The sequence below is a fragment of the Pleuronectes platessa genome, chromosome 12 (assembly GCF_947347685.1).
Source record: "Pleuronectes platessa chromosome 12, fPlePla1.1, whole genome shotgun sequence".
Lineage (NCBI taxonomy): Eukaryota > Metazoa > Chordata > Actinopteri > Pleuronectiformes > Pleuronectidae > Pleuronectes > Pleuronectes platessa.
In genome coordinates, this window is record NC_070637.1 from 21,118,840 (window position 1) to 21,143,224 (window position 24,385).

General features: G+C 44.7%; 1 protein-coding gene across 1 annotated transcript in view; it reads right to left on the minus strand.

The window, feature by feature from the left end:
• Positions 1 to 1,497: 1,497 nt before the first annotated feature.
• Positions 1,498 to 24,385, minus strand: part of lrpprc (leucine-rich pentatricopeptide repeat containing) — a 48,178-nt gene continuing 25,290 nt past the window's right edge. The window contains exons 24-38 of the mRNA XM_053436945.1: positions 22,902 to 23,026; positions 20,992 to 21,098; positions 17,182 to 17,250; positions 16,947 to 17,037; positions 16,144 to 16,286; positions 14,552 to 14,675; positions 13,816 to 13,942; positions 11,100 to 11,188; positions 10,780 to 10,984; positions 9,215 to 9,342; positions 9,007 to 9,122; positions 5,381 to 5,455; positions 4,871 to 4,955; positions 3,656 to 3,798; positions 1,498 to 1,812 (exon numbers count right to left, since the gene is read on the minus strand). Coding sequence (XP_053292920.1) covers positions 1,741 to 1,812; positions 3,656 to 3,798; positions 4,871 to 4,955; positions 5,381 to 5,455; positions 9,007 to 9,122; positions 9,215 to 9,342; positions 10,780 to 10,984; positions 11,100 to 11,188; positions 13,816 to 13,942; positions 14,552 to 14,675; positions 16,144 to 16,286; positions 16,947 to 17,037; positions 17,182 to 17,250; positions 20,992 to 21,098; positions 22,902 to 23,026 — 1,699 coding nt within the window. The 3' untranslated portion in view covers positions 1,498 to 1,740. The remainder of the gene's footprint in view (positions 1,813 to 3,655; positions 3,799 to 4,870; positions 4,956 to 5,380; positions 5,456 to 9,006; positions 9,123 to 9,214; positions 9,343 to 10,779; positions 10,985 to 11,099; positions 11,189 to 13,815; positions 13,943 to 14,551; positions 14,676 to 16,143; positions 16,287 to 16,946; positions 17,038 to 17,181; positions 17,251 to 20,991; positions 21,099 to 22,901; positions 23,027 to 24,385) is intronic.

Consider the following 24,385-nt stretch of genomic DNA (forward strand, 5'->3'; position numbering starts at 1 on the left):
TTGCTGCACTTGTGTTTATTTTTGTCCTTGTGCACTTTGTCGTCCTTTGGTACACAAGTCGTTCAAATACACAAAGTGTTCTCCTGTGGCTGCTTCACAACAACTCACATTATTGGTGTCTATGATTTAAACTCGCGTTCCCTGAGCCTGTTCTCCTCTCACTGGTTTGACATGAAACTGGAATAATGTGTCAGACGCTGGTGGAGAGTGAAGAGTTTCACAGTGAGGCAGAGGAGCGATGAAGGTGAAGGGTCAGAGGAGGTTGTGTTAGAGTGAGACAAACTGAAGCCAGAGATCTTCAACATCTGTACGATAACGTTTTATTGTTTAACGAACGTGCAGATGTTTCCACAAAGCAGATAGACGGTGCATAGAAGTTGAGTTGCAGGTAATCAGGCTTTTAATTTTCTGTAATAATCGCTGGCCAGACACCGGTATGTCGGTTTGGCCTCAGCCTTGGTGGAGCTATGCGTCAGACAGTGTAGATTAGAAGGTTGTTCCGCCCGCCTCCTTTACAACTGGAGCGTATTTCCACTCAATGAAGACTTTTCAAAGACAATGTGAGCTGCGTCTCGAAGCCTTTCTGCAAAAAATACCTCCGAGCAGGTTCTGAGTGTGTATTCATGCACAGAGCGACTCAAGAGTACTAAACACACAAAGCATGCATTTGAAAGAAAACCAGATTTTTTAATGTGCTTTTGTCCCAGATTATTCTTTCACAACACAAAACACGAGGATCAAAGTGAAGGTGTTCAAGATCCTTCACTTGTGTAAAAGAACCATTTGCAAAGTGTGAAAATATTCCAGTTGAAGTAAATCTTGCTTTTGAAACTTGACGTAAAAGTGTTTATACTTATTTTACTACATTACTACAGCTGAAAACAGGGAAGAAAACTTCACTAGCTAAAAATGATTCAGCTGTAAATATGCCTCATATTTTATAGAGTTCATAGCTTTTGTCTCTACAGTTTGAATCTGTAAAGTAACAATTAATAACTCAATTTGCCTGTTTTTTTCATCAAGATCTGTGAATTATTCACTATATTCATTATATAAGTTAAAGAAAAAGAAAAGGAAAAATCCTGGATGCACACCTTTGTCCGTATCGACACCAAAGTGTACAGGGTTCTTTCCTCGACCTATGTCCGATCCTTACACCAGGTTTCGTAGAAATCATTAGTTCAGTAGTTTTTGAGTAAACCGCCTGACAAACAAACTCACAAGGACAAACGTTGTGTACAGTATTTCCCTGTAGTAGAAGTACAAAGTGCCATAGGATGGAACTTTAAAAAGAGCACTTGAGTGAATCAGTCTCTAAAATAAAGAGGAGAATCTGTTGATCCAGGAATTTATTTAATATTTTCTTTACCGATGGGAGATGAGATGTTTGGGCCTTGATGGAGGTTTGAGCTCTACTGAGGGACATTGGAGTCATAACTGGGTTTTACGAGCTGCCCTGAATCTCACATTTAAACATCATGAAGAGCCGGACACAGATTCTGGATTCCTAACTTCATTTATTAGCATAAATACTTCTGTACAATCTCAACATCATTATCTTCAACATCAATTTCACAGCGGACAGAGTCGAACACCAACAAGTTTTATCACATTATACTCAAAGTTTTCAGCTCAAACAACTTATGTAAAAAAAAAAAAAAAGGACAGAGACAAAGAACGAAAACAGAGGGATGAGGACTGATACAAGAGGAAGAGGAGAGGAAGAGGAGGGAGGACTCTTCACTCGTCTGCTGCCACCTGGGCCTTGGCGGCTCTGTCTTTCAGCTGGTCTGCGTAAAACTTAAAGGACTCCTGGAAGAAGAGAAAGAGAAGAGACTTAGCGTCAAACGTCCTTCAAACAAACTCACATAAGTGCTCACCTGCCTCATGGTGAGCCATACAATAGTGTGTGTGTGTGTCTGTGTGTGTGTGCGAGAGAGAGAGTGTGTGTGTGTAAGCAGCAGCGCCCCCTGGGTCGCTCCACATAGTCTCCACCCCCCAACCAGGTTGTCTCGTCTCATCTTTAAATCCCCATTAATACACAAATAAGGGATTTGTAGCCGACTCCCCGAACACACACTTTTGTTCCCGGCTAATTAATCTGTGTTTTGATCCAGACTAAGTGTTGTTGTTGGGGGGGGGGGGGCTTCACTGCAGATTACGATATACGTTTATTAATGCAGATACAGATTGTGGGTTCACTGCAGCAGAGGAGGGAGCGAGAGGCTGAGAGTTAAAGGATCAGTTATAACAAAAATTACAAAAACATTGTCTACATAGATTTGGTTTTGTTTCCTCGGTCCAGGAGGTTATGTTTCCACCTCCGACAGTTTGTCTGTGAGCAAGATCCCACAAAGACAACTCAACGGAGTTCCACCAAACTTGGTAGCAGGAAGCAGAACGAGTCATTAAATATATTTTTTTTTACTTTTATCATTGCGAGATCAGACAGTTTTCAACATTTTCAGTTTTGGGATCTTGGTGGGAAAAAAACTAAGTCTATCGATCTCTGCCTGTGTCGTCCCCTCACTGAACAGAGAGGTGGATATTACCCATGATCCTCTGCTGCCTGAGCCAGAAGAGCTGCTGCTGCAGCAAATCCACCAAACGGTTTACCATATTTAAAAAAGTATGAATATTGGAGATAAACACTGGCTTTTAATAACTTTTATGTCTTTTTAACTGATCTTAGTTCAGCTTTAGTCTTGAAGTTACTGAACCACCATCTTTAACATGTTTTCTGAATCCTTATCCGACCTCTACAGAGACGGCGAGGAGGGCGAACGAGGAGGGAGAACGAGCAGAGGAGCGTTTCTGGTGGAGAGATGTGTGTTTTGCGAAAACTTCAGAAACACCAGAACTCTTCACCTTTCCCTCTCCTTGCTCCTCTGCCTCTCCTCTACTTACTCCCAGCAATCACTTAACTATCCTGACATTCAGTGAATAATGCAGCAGCTCCTCTACCTTCATCCGTCTTTCTCCTTCTATCTTTGCACTGCAGGTGAGTGAAGGGAAGGTAAGAGGGGCCTCGGTCTACACCTGCCTCCAGGGGACAGCACATCAAAGTGCTGGGGCTGAGAGGGCTCTGCGTATGTGTGTGTGTGTGTTTATGTGTGTGTTTGTATGTGTGTGTGTGTGTTTATGATTGTGAGTCCTCTGCCAAAAATAGAGCTACATCATCTTACAAAATGTGCAATGTGCTGAAATGCTCAAAAACACTTGGAGCCAGAAAAAGAGAGCGGTTATCGCAGTGACACCATCTCGCTTACACAATATATGTCCTCTGTTACCGTGGGGCACAAGTTTCTGACACACACACAAAGCAACAAACACGGGAGGCTAGCTGCAGGCCTCGTGTGTTGCTGAACTACCCTGAGCGGCCCGGCACACTGCTCCTTCACATTACTAACACACACACACACACACACGGACCACAGCATCCACACAATGGCACGTATCAGGACACTGGCTGTACTGGTGCCAGCAGTGGTTAGGAGCTGTGGACTGTGTGTGGCTGTGTTTGTACACAGATCTGTTCATAATCTGCTGTTTGTATCTGCATGGTTGGAGCTGTGTGTAGACGTGTGTGTGTGTGTGTGTGTGTGTGTGTGTGTGTGTGTGTGTGTGTGTGTATGTGTGTGTGTGTGAGACTCACAGGGGGCTCGGTGAAGGGCGCCGTCTCTCCTGCATTGCGGTAAAGAGCAGCCAGACGTTTGAGTGACAGCTCATCTACGGCCATCCCCTCCTTCTGGATCTGCTCATGCAGAGCTTTGGCCGACTCCAGGTCCTTATCCGTGACTGTCAGAGGAGAGAGGGAGAAAAAAAAAAAATCAGACAAAAGATTCAAAATATCAAATCTATATTTAGAATGAAGACATTTAGAAAACATATGAGTGTGTGTAAGAAACAGAAATAAAAGAATGTTACACAAGTAGTGTGATAATAATGTGATTCTCTGTGTTTAAGGCTTCCCATAACTTGACCAGGAAAAACTTCTGCTCGCTGTTTAACAAGCAGCTGGTTGTTAAGAAGTAGGTGGAAATATGTGCTAATCTCAATTTTTGGAAACAAAGAACACATCAGGAGAGTAACATAATATTCATACACACTTAAAAAGCAGTTTATAACAAATGAATAAAGCTCAGATCAGTTTCTAGATCCTCTCCCTCCGTGATGTGGTCGGTGAAGTCGTCTGAAAGCATGAAACAGTGTGAACGTGTGTGTGGTTGTTTGCATCAAAGTGGGAAGTGAGGTCACCAATGTCCAAAAAGAAAAGTTACGGAGACAAGAGAAAAGAAAGAGAAGAAAGAGAAGAGAGGCGAGCGGAGCATCGCTAATTGCCTCCCCGATGGCCGCCTTGACCGACCAGCGGGCTAATGCTAATTAAATAGTCATGTCTGCTCATCTCTGGTGTGACACGGTGCAAAAGAGGGGAGACGGGTGGCTGAGAGGGGTGGGGGGGGGAGGAGGAGGTGAAGGTAACATGAAGGAGAAGAAGAGAAAAAAAAACACAGACAGAGACCGGAGTGAAGGAACCAGTGCAGAGGGCAGGAAGTGATGGAGGAGAGGGAAAGAAATGTGGGAAGACAAAACGCTGAGTGGTGGATCGTGTTGCGATTAGCACGCTAGGCTAGCCAGGCCAGCTAACTCATTAAAGGACATGTGTTCCTCCAACTCCTCAATGTCTGCACATACACACACACACGTGCACACACACAGACCTGGTGCATTGTTAATGCATGTGCTGATGTTGAATTAGCCACAGGCCAGTGACTCGCCCACTGCCACGAGTAGGAATTATGTAGGTGTAAGTCCGTGTGTGTGTGTGTGTGTGTGTGTGTGTGTGTGTGTGTGTGTGTGTGTGTCTTACCATGGCATTTCATCAGGTACGGGTACAACACCTCCTTCTCGGTGAAGTCTGGGATCAGACTCATCAGGGCCTTGATCTTTCCCACCTGTCGACACAAACATCATCATATGAGAATCCGTCAGAATATCTTAAATTAATCTTTTATTCATTTTTAATGTCTCATGTTTTCTCAATTGTCTGGAAAGCACTTCTGAATTGAATCTGATTTGTTTGGAAGGTGCTTTATTAATAAAGTTTGATTGGTTGATATATTCACTTAAACCAAAATGGAAGATAATTGATTCAATGTTTAACAGGCAAAGATTCCTCTCTTCTTTTGGATGTTATTTTATTTTCTAATTATATTTTTCGGGCCCTTTGTGGCTCAATTACACAGCAACAGTGTGGAGGGAGGCAGATAATGTACGGGAGAGAGGAGGGTCCGGCCACTGGGAATCGAACCGAGGACCTAAATACAATAGAACTATTGAATATTTGGGATTCTGAAGAGAAGAAACCTAAAGTATTCACCTGTCCAGGAAACTGAGCCTTCCGAGCCACGTAGGACACCAGCATGTCCTTCTGTTCAGCCACGGCGTTGCAGCGCTACGGAGACACAAGAGGGACAAAAGAAGTCAAGGAGACTCTCCAACCTGCGCCCGTCAAACACACACAGACACACACACAGAGCGAGGAAACACACATCTACCACACGTTCATCGAAACAGCAGCACACCTTCACTCAGGTTAAAAGGTTAATTACGGCTCTAATTGCTTCTTTATGGATTTAAATGTACAGCATCATTATCATCACTTAGTCTCTCTGAAAGACATCTAGTGCTCGATGGAGACACGAGTGCAGCCTCGGCCCAAGTTGCTTAATGCACAACTGAGGCCTGAGAGGTCAAAGAGATGATGAGGGAGGAAGAGAGGGAGGAAGAGAGGGAGGAAGAGAGGGAGGAAGAGAGGGAGGAGATGCATTGAAAAATTGTCCATTTGATATTTTTAACAATCAGGCTTGTTCAACAATTAATAGCAGACTTCTGATTTCAATAATTCCTCATCAGGAATAGATGTTTGTGGCAGATATGAAACAACAAATAATAAAACACATTTAGATTGACCTGTTTTGTACTGGCTGATACTGTGAGCAGTCTTAATTGAATTTTATTAAGACTCTATATTGAAATATGACAAGATTTTATAAATAAATTAAATCATAATGACGATCTGACAGATTTCTATTGCTGAACCTTTAGTGGGTGAATGACTTCTTCACCATGAAAACATGCAAACATACATATAATACACACGTGTGTTTAAAGTGTGTGTGTGTGTGTGTGTGTGTATGTGTACGAGCTGCATTAACACGACTGTGCTTTGAGTGAGTGTGTGTTCTCCTGGTTGAGCAGCAATGAGATCCCATTACTAGCCAGTCGTGAAGTAACGTGTTTCACTGCTCGGGCTCCTATCGAATTAAAAGCGAGTGGCCTGTGAGGCTTTTAACAGGACCAGGCATGCACACCCCAACACACACACAGACACACACACACACACGCACAGAGCAAGTCACTAAGTGGCAGAATGGCTTTAGCACAATCAAGCAATTAACCAACACTATGCCACTTCACTCAACTTTGCTCCGCTCTCTCTCTCCCTTTTCTTTTTCTCCCTCACTACACCGACCACTCCCAAAAGGCGATGCCACAACCAGCCAGGTCTTCTGTCTCCCCTCACACACACACAACAGACACACACGTACAGACACACAACGCCTAAAAGCTTTGGGTACCCAGGGAATGGCTTCTTCCTTTTTCAATGACGCCCCCCCCCACACACACACACACACACACACACATGCACGATTTGCAGTTGTAAACGAGTGTGGAAAGCGCCGGCTGCCTCGCTGCTTCCCTCCGTCACCGTTTCACTTCTTAATGACTGACTTCATCCCTCTCGTTCTCCGCCTGCTCCCCCCCGACCTCACCTCCGTCTCTCCCGATAGCCTTGTCACCATTATTGTCTGCTCGCCTACTTAAAAGCTTTTCAGAGTTTGGCCTCGGCTTCACTTATGACGGGACGGAGAAGTCGGGTTGCTTCCCTCCGGTGACCCTGGAGGAGCAACTTTGAGTGGGGGGGTCGGAGACAGAGACAGGCCATGATGAGGGACAGACAGGAGGACGCCAGTGAAACCTGGGTCACACCAGTGGAGGTTAAACTCACAAACTTAAAAACTCTGCCTACAAAGAAAAGTAGGGAGACAGAAGCGTCTTTTTCACGTTCTTATCTCTTATAGACAGAAGAGATGCATATCATGCAAGAATCATATTAAAGCTTTAAAAACGATTCCATAGTTTGTGTTGAAATAGTGATGAAGATGAGAGTAGTGAGTAATGTATCTGTTCATTAACATGCAAGCCAGTCAGACATCCCTGTTTAAAGATTGAGAGGGATAATCACTCAGGATGTCAGGGGGAGACGAGGAGCAGACGCATGTCGTGGTTTCTCCGTCTCAGTGGTTTACATTCACCTCTGTCACTTTCACAAATAAAATACACATCTAGTGAATTTAAATGTGGTTTGGATTCTAGTTTCAATGAATTACACCAGTATTTCTAAATAAAACAAATAAATTGACTTTCCTTTGGTTGCATTTTTATTGTAGTAACGTCCTTTATCTGCTTGTTCAGAAGGTTCCTTGAATTATTTTATTTTTTCTGTCTAAAAATTGCGATTTATGAGATTTTTAATATCAATTTTAAATCCAGAAAACCATGACTGTAGCTCAGGGTGAACTGGAAGCAGCCAGTACTGTGGGAACACGGGCGCAGAATGAGCTGAAAAACACAGATTCCAGTAGTTTGTGTTTAAATAGTGATGAAGTGCAGAAAGTGAAGGCGGTGAGTAATGTATAGACTCTGTGTTCATTAAAGTGCTCTCCAGTCACACATGCAACCGAGTGACTGAGAGGGATAATCACTCAGCAAGCGAGCAGGAAATAATCCCCGTTAGAGAGGAGGAGGAAGAACAGAACAGACGGAGGGTGAGGTCTTCTTCACCTCTTCCTCTCCCTCCTTCCACCTGTCTCTCAGCCATGGAGCCTCCACAGAGTCATGTCCCCAGGCTCAACGCAGAGTCATTGAGCTGTAATGTATGAACTGTGTTAAATAAGTGAAGTAGCAGGCGGCCAGTTTGAGAGCGGCAGACTCAGCGGTGGTTGTGTGGGCGGGCGTTTCCTGACATGAAAGAGTGAAGCCGGATAAATAAGTCAACAATTGCGGCGTCTGGGACGTCTCTCTGTCGTCGCTGGGGTCTGACGCCTGGAAGGAGGGAGGCCTGATGGACTAAATTCACCACCAGCTCCCTCGTTGATTTCTGTTTTTCTTTCATTTTTTGGCAGATTTTAATTACTTTTGATAGAATTATTTAAAATCCAGTGAAGTGCTAGAGACTCAAATGGAGACAAAAAAGCTCCGGATGATTTAAAATTGATTTAAAGTGGTTTCACAAAAAAAATAAAATTGTGTGCAGAATGTGTCTTAGCTGCATTTTTCACTATGACAGATATATTTGGCAGAGAGAGTAGATGTTTGGCTCCAGAGGCAAAGTGTGGGTCTCCTCTAAGATCCAGTTCTGTTCACAGCATCGTTATCTCCTCACCTCTTCACACAAAGACAGAACCCAGGGCCATGTGGATTCTAAAGACTAAGTGTTTACAAACGACCCCCTAAAATCTAAGGGTTTTCTGAAGAGCTCATTTTTATTTTTATCTTAAAAACTTTTTGGGAGGCTGTGAGTGCTACCAAATAAACAAAGTACATTTCCCATGATGCATTTGGCCTTTCCCGTGAGTTTTTCAGCGAATCACAATGTATTTCATCATTCACAGGTCTTGAAAACGATGACACTGGGAGAAGTATGTTCATGTCACGCCGGGTGTTGAAGGTATTTACGTGAATATATTACATCCAGTCTTAATGGGTTAAAGAGTGAGAAAGAGAAGCGAGAAAATCTGTTACTCAACCTCGAATCTGAATTAAATCTTTGGACGATATTCAGCTGATACACATCAATGATACGTCACAACATAAATCTCCTGGGTCTCACACACACACACACAGACACACACACACACAAACACACACACAAATACTCACAGCCAGCATGAACTTGGCTTCATCCAGTTTGTCCATATCCAGCAGCTGGAGGAAGAGGTCTACAGCTGGTCTGTAGCAGGCAAACTGATTGGCTAGCTTCTCCGCCATAGCACTCACTACAACACAAAATTAACACTTGGTTAACAGGGATTTCATTTTATTCTAGTAGTCTCTTATTTAGATTTATTTTTGTGTGTGCATCTCTTACACTTGTCTATGGCCTGTTCGTTGTCATCTTCCATGACCTTTCTGAAGACGAAGGACATCCCGGGGCTGCTGCTGTCTGGACTCGTGTAGACGGACTCGAGCAAATCGACCGCTGAGTCCACGTCGTCGCTGAAGAGGAGGAAGAGCATTGATTGGTGGGAGGGAAACAAATGGTCGGTTTGTAAGAGATCAAAACAACACTGAGAAACCCCAGAGACTACAAAAAGGTCTATGGGGGGGGGGGGGGACATATTGATAGTTAATGATAAAGGGAAAATTCACGTGAACGTTCATCTCAAGTCGGAACAACTCAGAAAGTTAGTTGAGTTGCTGACGTCATCGTATCCCTGTCACAGCTGATCATGCTTCTGACTCACATGACACGTGTTTCCACATTCTGACTTCAAAGCACATGAACACACCGGAGTCGGTTCAACGGCTTCACCACTCGGGGGCCGGGTGGACGCAGTTACACGTGAGATATGTTAAAAATTAAAGAAAGATAGAAACTGTCCTCAAACTCTGTCTTTGCTCCTGCAACTTAATGTTAAGGTGACACTGGTTTAATTGTTTTGTCCTGTGTAACCCCCCCACCCCCTCGGAGGACAGACCCACTCACTCTCCCACTGACTCTAACTCGCACACTCGCACTGTGAAATATGTTTCTGCTGAGGTTGCCACAAGCAAACAAAGCCTGCAAACCGAGGCACTACAAATCTAAAACAACTCATTCTGGCAACACAACCTCGCTACTAACACTTTACGCTCCCTGCTCCCTCCCCACCATCACCAGTCCTAATGAATATTTAACTTGCAGGGTTTGTGTGCGTCTCCGTGTACGTATGTATGTGTGTGAGCGTTCGGAGGTGGGGGAACATATCTACGCTGATTGTTGCGACTGGGACCGTCTGAATAATTCAGCGGGGGGCCCCTCTAAATGTGGCGCTCCGCTCTCCGGGCCTGCCTGCCTCTCCGCCCCGGCTCTTAACCAGTCAGCTTGACTCAGATACAGTGGGGACGCACGTGTCAGAGCGGCTCAGGGCGCAGCTCCCGCAGGTCAGGGTTCAAGCTGACAGGCCCGCGCTGCGATGGCCAATCGGGCGTGAGACCGTCCTGCTACTCTTCACTTCCTGCTGTCCCTCCGAGTTGGCACGGGGCCGCTGCCGCTCGAGCGGGGGGGGGGGGGGGGGCTGCTCAATGCGGCTAATGCGGAGAGTAGCGCGATGAAAGTTTGATGCACAATGTGTTTAAGGTTTTGTTCCATTGTTGTCGACGGGTGATTTCATGACATTAAAAGGAATTCATGAATAATCCTATTACGCCCGTGTTTCCTATTTGTACTGGACGCTCACTCGCTGTGGGAGCTCTTACTGGGAAAGTGTGTGTCAACCTGGGTTCTGTCATCTCCGCTGCCGGGGCTGCATTAAACTCTTTATCTCTATGAGCTGAACATTAATAATGACTAATAAATACTAAAGTGCTTCTCTGGAAGTTTTTACACTAAAACTTCACGGAACAGTACAAATACACAGAACAGTTCACATGTATGCTCAGCAGCAGTCTTACTTCTTGATGTATGCCAGGGCCTTGTTGCTGACGAATACCATGCTGGACAGGTTGAGGTTTGTGCCGAGACTTTGCATCAGGGACTCCACTTCCTGGATGCCTGCCATGTCGCCGCTGCCGCCCTGGGCCTGGACCAGTCTGGTGATGGCGAGCTGCGAGGGCACGTGACCCGCCTGAATCATCGACCTCAGGTTCGCAAGAGCATCTGAGGAGAAGAGCGAGAAGTGAGTGTGTGTGTATAAAAATGATTAGGCTGTATACTTTTACACTCTTATCCCCAGATCATCAGGGGTGTGTGTGTGTGTGTGTGTGTCTCTTACCACTGGTCTCGCCTTTCTTGCTGTGAGTGATGATGAGCAAACTGGTGGCGATGTTACTCAACTGGAAGCCCGGCACACGAGACACAGCACTGAGGGAGAAGGAGACCAAACATTTCCCACGTTACTTAACTCGTCTCAACAATATACAACTTATTTGTGTCAAACTCTTAAAAAGGTTAATTTTTCAAGCTCAAACGTATTTTGTGCCCAGTAAAAACAGGTTTATAATGGTTAAAGGGAAGCAGTGGCCAATATGATGAGGTCACTATCCATTTAATGGTTCATTTGGCTTTTGACGATCGTGTGTATGCTGGTCCCACTAACTCCATCTCCCCCGGCAACCCTCAAAGGATAAATTCGTCTTATGCAGTAAACCAGCAACCAGAACTCTTGTTTTATATGAGGTATTATCGCATGTCACGTAATCTTACATGTGTCTTTTCTATGTATTTATTGATATTTTCACTATATAAGATTACACACACACGATAGAAGATGCGATTCACCTCTCAGTGACCGGTGTGGCTTCAGAACAGCGTGGACTTTACCCAGCTATTACAGATCCATTATTTCCAACTTTAAAGCCGATACTCTTCCACTAAAAGCAAATCTCAGTTAATACCTTTTGTGTCTTAATCTCAAACTTCTGTGCTCGTCCATTACGAGGCAAAGATCAGGTTCAGAGAAGCTTTAGACTCCACAGAGGCCGAGTGGATAAAGCACAGGAGCCGACAGGCAGGAGTCAATGAGACCCCAACGTGAGTGACAGCAGGTCTGAGCCTCTTACAGCGCCCGCTGCCACTCTGAAAACAATACACACATCAAACAGTGAGGAAGGGTGAGGCCTGCAGGAGCTGCTCTCGCTCCTCTTCACACCATCCCTCGCCATCTTCTCCTCCACTCATCCAACAGTCTGCTCGTCTACTTGCTGTCGCTTCGAGCCGCCTCCTTTTCATTTCTTTGCCACTAAAAACCTCAATCAAGCGCGGCTCTGGTCTTTCTCTTTTTTATTATTAGAGCCCTGCAACCAGATTAATCCGTCCGCTCAATTGAGCATCAGGCCGCTCAATCCTTATCGCCGCGTGGACACCGGGCCAAGAGGCATCCGGCGGCCGCTGTGACAGGGTCAGGCCAGAGATTGGAATGGGAACAGGGTCGCCGACAGATTGAGTGGTGGGGGTGCGGGGTCAGAATTATTCTTATCGGGTGGGAGGAAATCTCTAGAGGCCGCCTCTCACTCACCTCCCCTCCCCCCCCCCCCCCCCCCCCCCACACACACAGTCAATGCAACTCTCTCCCGCTTTTTTCTTCTAGGGGTATTGTGCTTTAGCCAAGGAATCCATCATCCAACTCTTCCTCTCTCTCTCTCTCTCTCTCTCTCTCTCTCTCTCTCTCATCATCATCACTCTCTCCCAATCCCTTAATCTCACCCATAAGCACCCCCGCTGCTCAATTCTGTACAGATTACCCCAAAACAAACACGCACACACATTGAGAATTAATGCCTATAGCGTCTTCATTAACCTCGTACATGATTAAATCTAGCCCTCCTCCCCTCAAACACTCCTCCGTTCTTTTTTGGCTCTTTTTATCTTCTTTCTTGCTTTCCCATTTCCATTTCCAGCTCCCCCCCCACCACCCCCCCTCCCCGACTTTCCTCTCAGCTCATTTCACTTTTCATTTGGAGAGCAGATAAAACGAGGCTTTTATCCAGGCAGGGATGCTGTAAACCAATTCAAACAGAGCCTGGAGATGGGTTATCACTCGTGCTTGTTGAAACACGGCTCTTAAAAATGGATATGATTATTTCTCATAACATAAGAGTGAACCATGTCCAGAGATGAAAACAGGGAAAGAGGCTGATAGTGTAATTGGTGATTTCAGGTTTTTTACTTTCTCAGAAAATGGGTACCTTCATGTCTTATTAATTGCCGTGTCCTTTTGTTATTTTTGACAGTGTTTGTGTATTTCCTCAGCAGAGAGGTGGTATAAATAAAGAAACAAAGGGAGATAAAAGAAAAAGGAGGAGATTACCTAAAAAGACAAAGCGATCAGAACAGATCAGCAGTGGACTTAAGCCACGTCTCTAATACCTCTGTCTGTCCATCCATTTGTCTCCAGGCTCAGGTCCTGATATGGCCCCGTAACACAACAACACATGATACATTACTAATTGGAAGAAGATTGATGTTTTGGCGCAAAGTCACCCTCTTCCTAGAAATCCAAAATTAATCTAAGCATGTGTGTGTCTGTGTTGTGCGGCTTAGTAAGAACCACTGTTCATATCCAGCAGGGCTGAGTGTGTTAGCACACAATCAGTTTATAATCCTCATGTCTAGTGAGGAGACATCATTTTTTTTGCCTGAGGTGACCTGGTGCCGCAGAGTGAGGGGACCGGGGGGGAAGCAGCAGAGCATTAACCACACCACAGGTTGAATTTGTGTCTGAAGAGCATTTTACAATCTGCTCTGATTTTCACAACACAGATTTGAGATGATCTGAAAGAGTTAAAAACACTAAAGAGAGATGGGCTTATTACAGATTAGATTGAGTGTAACCTCAATAATAAACAGGTGATTAGAAATTTTCCTTCTGAAAGAGTTAGAGAACCCTGTTCAGAGCTGATCACCTGTTTATTCAAAGTTTGTTGAAGCTCGACTCAAACAGAAATGTTTTTGTCCTATGTTGTTTCAAAATAAGATGTTATGGCACATACATGTCCTTGACCACCATGGCATCATCATAGGCCCCGTCAGCCAACAGCGCACGGATCAGGTGGTCGTAAGGGGCGGGGGTTAATGTCAAACCCTGCTTATCGGCTTTCTTTAGCATCCCATAGGCCTCTGAAGAAAGAGAGAAGAGGAGAAAAGGTAAAAAAAAGAGAGAACAGGATGAAGAAAAGCAGAATATGAAATAATGTTATATTTATTGGATGGTGATCTGCTTTTACAAGACAACTATGGTGACATCCTACATTTAACTTTGATACAATTTCATTTCAGTCTTTTTGATGGAGAGACATCTCTTGCACTTGCTGAGATTCAACAATCAACTCTTGCACCATTTAAAGCATCAACTTTCTTCGACTGAGTTTCTTGTAGGAGGAACAAAAAGCATCTGAAAGCCTGAACCCACAATTTTCTCCCTCCGAGTTTTAGTGTCTGAAAGTTTGTGAAACTTCCCAAAATCAACAATCTGACAAAAGTTGAGTAAAGGTCAGAAGTGAAATCATGTAGAACCCCGCCAGGATTTATTTCTTCAATAATTTCAATCAAAAACAGTATATTGGGTCTGCAGGTTTAATTCTGATCATTAATTATCTTCTATTGCTTATCGCAGCTTCTAATGTAATTCACACACCGCAGACGGTTTTGTTTTAAAGCAGCTTGTGATGCGTTTAAATCAGCTCCATGTCGAGTGGGACATTGACACTGAGGCCTCCTGCTGCTTACCTTTGGCTTTGCCCCTCTTGCAGAGGGCCAACAGGCGGGTCTGGTATTCAGGGCCACCTTCGGCTGTGGTGGGGGGCGGCGCCGACTGCTCCTGCTGTGCGGTCGCAGATCGCTCGTACCAGGTCTGTAAATGACACGGACAGAGGAGACGCTGATAAAACACTGTGCGATGTTTCAGTCAAAACACAGCTACATCTTGCTTTCAAGCCTGTGTGCATGTTCCACTGTGCAACGAGCTGGTGTGTACCTGTGTGTGACAGTGCAATAACGCTGGGCAGGCAGGGCAGTGTCCCCCAATGCTCGGTCACCCGTGTACCGATGAGTTGGAGGGGGGTTAAGCTGTATCGGCTGGGGGCAAATTAGGTCTGGCACCCCAGGGGCAAAAGGAAAGTGTATGTGTGTTAAGAGAGTATGTGTGTCAGAGCGGGGGTGTCAACTCGAGAGCCCCTGGGGGTCGCAAAGTTCATCGCTCCAGGCAACAGCAATCGCTTCCTGTCTCATCACGCTTCGGGCCATCGCAGCACACTCGCAAGCACAAACGAAAGAACGGAGGAAACATGTAAAGACGAGGAATCGAGCAACAGAACAAAGAAGCTGATTGTTGCAACAGCTGGGAAAAAAAAAAAAAAAACATCTTCCATCTTTATTCATAATTCCAAATATTCAGATTCTATCCACCTGACGTCGAGAACCACACACACACACACACACACACACACGCACACGCACACACACACTGTGTGTACCGAAGCATCCAGCGGCAGCCATATGGTGGCATTTAGCTGCTGGTTAAATTAGTGTGGCATTACAGATTTACAGACAGATCAGGCTGTAATTCCTTTCACCAGGCGGTCGCTCTGATTGATCACACTTCAGATCAGAGCTCCAATCCTGTTTCCTCTGAATGTAATGAACAGAGGCTTAAAGTAGAGCAGGATGGGGGGGGGGGGGAGAGTTTCTAGAGTTTTATTTGGGGGTCAATTTGAGGTTAATTTTGGTGATTTAATGAACGACTACCAAAAGTAGTTTTTAGAGAATGAGCTGTTGTATCTGTTGTAAATTTTTATATCAAGGACACCTCCGATATCAACAGGGAGAATGGAGAAGGAAAACAAATTGTGAGAAATGATAATCACACCTTCCCAGAGATCAATTATGAGATCTAGAAAAAAATAATTGTGCAATGATATAGAAAAAAAGAAGTAAATCCTTGGATTGTAATCGCTATAAACAGAGGAAATGCACCATTATGGTTGATAAAGGACTTCAAAGAAATAGATTATCGAAACTTAGTGTAATTATGTGTTCGTCAACAAATAGTTTGAGGCTTTAATCTTTGGCAGCACCTCTCTGTTTTATTCAAGATCCAACGACATAAATGTATTCACGACTCCACTGTAATGTGTGTTTAACCATCAGTGCTGCATGGCTGCGTGTTATCTTTGACCTCAGGCACTTTCAGAGGCCTCCAGAGCTCTTGGGAATCTCCTGGCCTTTGCTTTCAGTCTCCTCCTGGCAATTATTCTTCTGAATAACACATCTGTCGAATGAGCGTCAGTGTGGTGTACATATTATAAAGCTGAGGGTTTTACCTCGGGCATCTCAAAGGGCACCTCCTGGCCATTAGTCTTCAGGATGTCGGCTAGCAGGCGCAGCGTCCTCTCCCGGGGAACGATGTTTTCCTCCTGCATTTTGGTCCACACGGCCTCGGCCTTCTCCCAGTTGTTTGACTCCTCTGAAAACGACAGGAAGGAGCAGTGACAGTGAGAAAAGGTGATTTCGGATTTAATTTCTTATGAAACTCAGTTGTATAGTCGTTCCTGACAAAGTGCTGCATGTTGAGGAAGGTCAATGGAAGCAGTAATCTGGTCATATAACTGACCCTCAACTAGTGTCTGTTTGTGTGTGTGTGTGTGTGTGTGTGTGTGTGTGTGTGTAACAAGGAAAGTGGAGGTAATGGGAGACAATCAGCTTCAACACTCCAATCACTACTGTTATCTGTTCTGCTCTCCACTGCAGTAATCACACCACGTCTTCTGCACAAACCGGAAAAAAAACCGTGTACGTGTATCTTAGTGAGGACACTCATTGGCATGATGCATTCACTCACCTCTAAACATAACCTTAGCCCTCACAACTAAAGGCCTAACCCTAAACCCTACCCTAATTCTAACCATTACCCTAAGAGCACAAACCGTCCATCGAAAGTAAATCAGAAAGTGAGGACCAGCTAAAACGTCTTCACTTCGTAAGTTGTATGCTTAAAGATGGAACTCAAAGATACCTGTACAAGTACACAAACACACAAAGACACACTCAGCGTGGATGGGGAGATCATGACAACACAGGGAGGTCAAACACATCCACACACAAAGATAAGAAGAAAGAAACTTACTACAGAGGCGGAGGACGTAGTGGTACATCTCGTCTCGGTCGCACTCAAACAGCTTGGAGGTCATGTCTACCATCTGCTCCAAGGTCTCCAGCTATACACACAAACACAGCAAGATGTATTAAACTTGGAATTCACGTACTTTCACTCTTCTTTTCATCTGCTTCATTGTGGCCTTGATTATTTAAGCCTGGTATTTGTGTGTGTGTGTGTGTGTGTGTGTGTGTGTGTGTGTTACCTGGTTGACGAAAATGCATTTCTCTGCATACCACTGCAGACGTCCAGGCCTCGCCCTCAGACCAGGAGTCTGCAATCATTTAAACAGATCAGGTTATTAAATATTAATGAAACTCTATAACAAGACCCAGCACAACATGAAAACTAGGTTGAATACATACATCAAAAAACAAAGAATGATCTATAATGTAAATGCCAATTGATCCACACAACCCTGTGCAGCCTAAACAGCATTTTTAAATATTGATATTACTTTGCAAGCACCAATTACAGCCCTAGATCAATAGAAATGCATATTTCACCGGTTTAAGAAAAAACGTTATGGGTCAGCACAATTACTGTTTTATGTCAGTGCAGTGGTTTTACACTGATTATATTAAAGCCTCCTGTGATTTTGATTGGCCTTATATAAACAACACAGATAACACAACTGACAAAAGAGCTTTCTTCAACAGTACAAAATGGATCAAATTCATATTTCTGGAAGCTAGAATCATCAAATGTTTCCCATTAATAGACAAATCCTTTCATCAGCTATAAAACACAGGTCTAACTTTCACCAAATCGATTCTGTATGGACACAACATGAGAAGTTATGATCCATCATGAAAACTACAGACAAGAAAAATGGGAAATATGATGGCACTGCATTTCCGGGACATCTCTTGTCAATAAAGACTCGAGTGGGAAAAACACAGATTCTCCGAATGTTGATCTGATGGGGTCATGACCGAACAGAGAAAACACACATTTTCAGGTTCAAGTTTCAAAACAGAACAATAACACTATAGGATTAAAATGCACCGACAGAAAAAGCTGTAAATCGTCTTCCATTTTTTTTTGGAGAGTGTTCTTTCAGGGAACCAATGATACTCAGATAAACCGAGTGTCTGAGCTGTGAAACCAGGGCCGACATAGATTGATCTGCAGGCTCATGTCGCTGAGATTCACCCTGATATGTGGAGTGACTAGATGATTATTATCATGGAATAACCATGATCAGGATTTCATCTGTGCCTTGGGGCTTTGAGACAATCTGAATAAGACTAAGACTGAGAAATCCCCCCCCCCCCCCTCCCCTCCTGGTAATCTGGGAAAGGAGGGAAACCAACAAAAAAAAAGAGAGAGAGAGAGACACAAAATGATCTGGAAGTTAATCTGAATGAGGATCAACGGCGCTCAATTCCCGCTGGCCTCTTTGATGGGAGCCCATCATACCGTGAGGCTGCCCGTCCCCTCACGACTGTCATCCTCTCCTCTCTCAATCCCCTCTTCTCTCAATCCCTGCCTCCTCCTCCAAATCTCCCCTGCTTCCCGCTCTGTCTTTTCCCCTGCCTCTCCATCCGGCCCCGGTGAAGGCATTATGTTCTTACCCAACCAGCCAAAGGGACAAATTAAAATGTGTTGCGCTCACTCTCTCTCAGTCTGTCTAATCTTCTTAGAGACTAAGGCCCAGTGCAAGTGCTCCATCTTTTTTTGCATCCGAGCCCTTTCACTTGGTAAAGTCTTGCGGGCACGAAGCAGCCTTTCGCACATCTACTCTCGAACATATGAATGTGTTAAGGATTTTGAATCTGTCCGGGACAAATCTGCCTAATCTGGGCTGAAAACAATCCTCAGAACAAAGGAAGGCACATAGTTTACACGACGTGGATTAAAAGAATACAAAGAACGATCAGGCAAAAGACGTTCTTACTTTCAGAAAGAGATGAGCGGAAATGTCAACCGGGTCAGATAGGCAGATCAATCACGCAACACACACACACACACACACAAAAAAGTGTATTTCCATATTAACTTTACCTCTTTTAAACACTTATATGACCTTTGAATGCTCAAACTTTACAGGTACATGTACACAAAAATAAAAAAGGATACAGGCGACCTTGTCTCACCTCCACTTAACAAACCCCTCTCCATCTCAATTCCTAATGTTCTAATTCTACTAATCACCTGGCCACTTACACACACACAGACACACACCCCTCTCCCTGACACAAAAACACATAATGGCTCACCACTCTTTAGCAATACTACCTAACCTTGACCATCACACACACGCAGCACAATAATAGGCCTGACCACCTGACAATCCTCTACCTAACCACGACCATTTAGCACAAAATTGGCCACCTTTCTCTATCATTACATTTAATTAGCTGTGATTAATCAGCTGCCAATTATACCAAACACAGCCTAAAGAGAGACACCACTCTGGACGGCCACTTGACGCTCTCACAGGGGGGAACGCAGCGTTTGTGTGTTTGCATATCTGAGTGATAGATATGATTCTATTGTAGTTATATCACCTGAGCCAATGTGTAGCCCTCGTCACGCAAGTGTAATAAGAGACAGTTAACTTTCTTAAGTGGGCAACCAACAGTTAAAGCGAGAGACTTTTTACTGTTTCAACTTGAAAAATAGTTCCTCGTCTCTCGTTTCAAGGCTACAATTTAAGAAAAGGAAAAAAAACATTTACCATTATTCATCTTAACTTCCTAAATTTCCCTCAGGATCAATAAAGTATCTATTTATCTATCCAGCTGTGGTGGATCGCCATATTCTAATCTGTCCCCCAGTTTCCAGCTGATCCAAATATAAGGAATCTGCAGAGAAAATATCCTGGATCTGCTAATTTCTTTGGAACAAAATGAAATGGGTTCTTTCCTGACACGGGCAATAATTCCCATCCATAATAACACACCTGAGACGAATATCAAGTGAACATTCAATACATGTGGAAAGAGAGAGCAGATAACCTGACCAATATTGGGACATCTAAGGATCTAATGGTTTAATCCCACTGTGTCCCAGTCAATCCCTCCAAACTCACCAACATGGAGTTTAGCTTTTTTTTCCACAATCACCTTCATCTCCCATTGACACCACGTCAACATGTACATTAGTTGTCCATTTACGAGGAATCACCAATCTCACACAGCAGCACGAGCGTGTAGCTGACTCTTTGTCCTAAGTAGGATAACAGCTGTAAAATCCAACAGGAGCGGAATGAGAGTCACAATAACAACATGTCAGTAATATTTAAGAGGGTTGGAAAATCCTCAAGCGGGAACAAATCCCTCTTTTAATGCCCAACGGGACAAGAGAGAGACTCAGAGAGAGGGAGTGGAGGTTTTTTTTCTTCTTCCGTTTTGTTCTCATCCTGATCAGAAAACATAACGGCCTTGTTCCCGTCCTCTGATGTCAGGCTCATCCCTCTATTCATTTAATCGTCAATCTCTCTGTCGTGCTATCCAGGCCCCGACCGCCTATCCGTCTGATCCACGTGAAAATCGCTTCTTATCTGCCTGCTTTGCCTCCTCTATTTTTCCCCTCACACTAAGCTACAGGGTTTTACAGCAGGACTTAAGATGACAAATATATAAATATTCATAAAATATCCAGGTCAGATGAACTACGATGACAAAAGGACTGCGCGGCCTCTGTGGCTCGGGACAGTCGGGCAGATTTTTATTGAACTAGTTTTCACTTTTCCACAGTTAGTGAAGTGTAGCAACTTCCAGAAAACATGGAAGACATGCAGTTCAAACCTAGGGCCCAGAAAAAAGCAAGTCTCCTCCTATTATCATCATCTAAACGTATTTTCATGATGTAAACAATATAAATTAAGATGGGTTATTATTGGAAACATCACACAGCAGCAACATTTGCTTACTAGAGTGATCTGTTGAAACTGATCAAATAAAATCAGACACATGGGATTAATAAAAGAGCTCCTTCATTTAATTGATGGGTTTTATAATCAGTAGTGTGTGTGTGTGTGTGTGTGTGTGTGTGTGTGTGTGTTTACCTCGATGATCTTACGAGCCTCCCGGAACCGGCCCGTCTGCAGGAAGGCAAAGAACAGATCGTACAGCATATTCATCTCCCCTCGCTCCTGACTCACAAAGTCCATGGCTGAGGAGAAAGACGGGCGGAGACAGAGAGGTCGTGAATGAAAATAACTGCAAGGTGAACAAACCCACCACACACTTCATCCTTCCTTCTGATTCCCTTATTTGGCACAGTGTCCCAGGCACAGGGAAGCCGTATCATGTCAAACACACACACACGCAAATCCCGAATGAAAGTCTAAGCTCCACTGGTGAACTTGCTAAACTGCTGTGCTCAGCATTTAGAATTATCTCTGTGCAGCAGCTTCAGGACAGGTATGACACACACAGACCCACACAGACACACACAGACACACACACACTGCAAACTTTCAGTTGGAAGTGGAAAGTAGACCAGGACAACAGAAAGTCAACAGCAGGAAAACTGCGGTGACATTTGGGTTTGTGGGTCAAGATCTACGAGTTTACACACTAAATTTAGATTTATTACTTTCGTGCACGTCCTAGTTTGAAGCTTTGGTCGGAGAATGAGTCCCATCAGCTCATTAACACCACCGATTAATATTGGTTACCTCTTTCTCACGTTCCAGGTTTTAAGTGGTTTTGGTGGCCTTTTTCAAATTGTTCACTGGTTTCTGCTGTTGCCAAAAAAAAAAAGAAACTCACAAAAACCCTACATTTTATTTTTTGTTGATGCTTGAACTCAAATCAAGGTCGAACGCATGAGTCGAGAGCTTTTGGCGCTCCGCCTCGTGCTTTTAGTGTTTCAGACCTCTGAAGGTCAGGCTGTTGGAAGGCTGCAGGTTTTTATCATTTTAATTCAGATGGCGTGTTTCCAGGTGAGTTTTCACACTATCCGAGCACTGCAGCAGCAGCATGGGGTCCACAGGAGAGAGCCGAGGTGTTAGCAGGCTGCAGAGCTCGAGGTGTTGAATGCTGTCAGACGGAGCGTGACTTAAGGTTTGTGTTGTAACTCCTCCCGTCTGAACATGAAGGAGTAGGAGACGGAGATATTTGAGTCAACATTCAGCCTTTTGTTTTGAAGGTGCAGCGACCGACTCCGTCACCTCTTGTTGGGCGGGGGGTGGGATGGGGGAGTAGGTGGAGAGGCGCTCCACTTTACCGTTGGAACTTTAACACACTCGAGAGCCACTTGGCCCGGTGGCACTCTGAACTTGAACTTTTCACCTCGCCCCCTGTCGACACACGGGGAGACTGTTCAAAACGTGAGCCGCTGACAGGCTTCACCGCGACCCGGGTCTGAACCTCCCTCACTCTCTGGGCCTCTTATATTCTTAGGATTGTTACGCACACGGGCGCACACTCACATAAATTAATAATAAAAAGGTAACGCCAATCACGAAACACACAAAATGAGGCTGTTTGGACACTAAGGATTTATGAGGTGAGATGGGGCAGCCTAGTGGTGCGTACCATGAACCACAACATCCTCAGTTCAAATCCAGCCATAATTTTCTGTCTTCTCTCCATTGTGAACTTTCTAATGAAAAGCATACGATGCCTCCAAAATACTTAATTCCATAAAGAGATCTGGGTGAAGTGGGGATCCAGGAAGAGCTTTGTTTATTTATTTTTGGAAAAAGGCTGTGAATGAAACCAACCGATGGATGAAGAGCAGCAACTAATGATTCCTTTCATTATCTGTTAATACGAATATGTTAACGACAATACGGAGTTCAGTGCATGTCTGAAAGCGGCTCTAACTTAAATCTGAGAATATCTGGAAAAGTCTTAACGCTTGAGGGGCTGGAATCAGCAGATGCTCGGCTTGCTTAGAACACAAGGGAAGTTAATGATCACTTAATCGATGCAACAGAAGAACATTGTGTATGACAACATGGTTCACCTTTCTGCAGGAGCTCGGTGTCGCCTTTCTCCACCAGAGCCACGAGGATGTCGTGAATGCGGGGCAGCTGATTGTAGAGCTTCTGAAACTCCAGCGCTGCCTCCAGAGCTCCGGGCAGGTCCTTACTGCAGGTGTACACACACACACACACACACACACACACACACACACACACACACACACACACACACACACACACACACACACACACACACACACACACACACACACACACACACACACACACACACACACACACACACACACACACACACACACACACACACAAAGAGAGGGAGAGAGGGAGAATGGAGAGTGAGTTAGATGTCAGGTCTGTGCAATCAGTCATGTACGCGATTGTGTCAGGAGAGAATAGAGAGTGTATCAGGGGTGTTAACCTTGTGACCTCCCATTCAAGGACTACGACCCACCGCAACAATACAGACCTTTGAATTCATGACAGCTCAACTGTGGGTGATGAGGCCTTTTGGCCCCAATACATCATTCTCACACAATCAAGCGCACCTTTCTGTGAGGGGCTAATGTCCCTCTGGACAGGCTTTTAGAGAGGAAGACATGCAACCGATCAAAGGACTCGACTGATCTTTACCCTCAGCTCCCCTCGCGTCTCCCAACTTCTCTTTCTCCTCTTTTGTCCTCTCCGACTCCCTTTAACCCTAATTTCCTCTTCTTCTCATTTCCCTGTTCTTCCCAATCTCCTCCTTCCTTCCTTTCTTTCTTCTCTTTCTCGCCCCTACATCTTGCTTTTTGATTCCATGCTGTCAGCTTCCACTCCCCCCCGACGACCTTGCCCCCCAGCTGAGCAATTTAGCAGAAATATGGCAACAACATTAAGACCCCCCTACCACCACCAGCTCGTCTCATGTCATGCTTCTCTTGCTTAGTCTACCCCCCCCTCAATCCGCACACAGTCCATCCCTCGCGGGCGGATGAACAAACAAAACAGCGCGTGGTGAGAGGATGAGTGCACCTGATGGAGTGATAACGAGAGAAGTGGAGAAACGGAGATGGGGGGAGAAGAAGCAAAAGAACGTGAAGCTGCGAGAAGGGGGAGGAAGACAGACCACTTCAATCCCCTCTATTGTGACAGCGCTGCCATCAATCTGTTGATTGGGTAATTACCATGTCAATCACGCAGAGGTCAAAGCAGATAGGGCACCCGTGGGGGAGGAAGGGGGCAGAGCAAGTGAGCCAGAAAGAGACAGAGAGACGGAGCGTGATAGGGACAGTGAGCGAGCGAACACGTGTAATTTCTCAAGTGTTTTCTCCTCTAATCAATTAGAAGAGCTGATCAGAGAAATGTGCCCCCCAAAAAAAAGGGACAACTTGCCGCCGGATAAAAAATAAAGGAAATGAAGTGACCTTGGGTTTGGCAGAAGCCGGGGAGAGCGATGGAGGGATGAGAGATGGAGTGATTAGGGTTGGAAGGTAAAGAGGTCCGCTAATTGAATTGAAGAGGGACA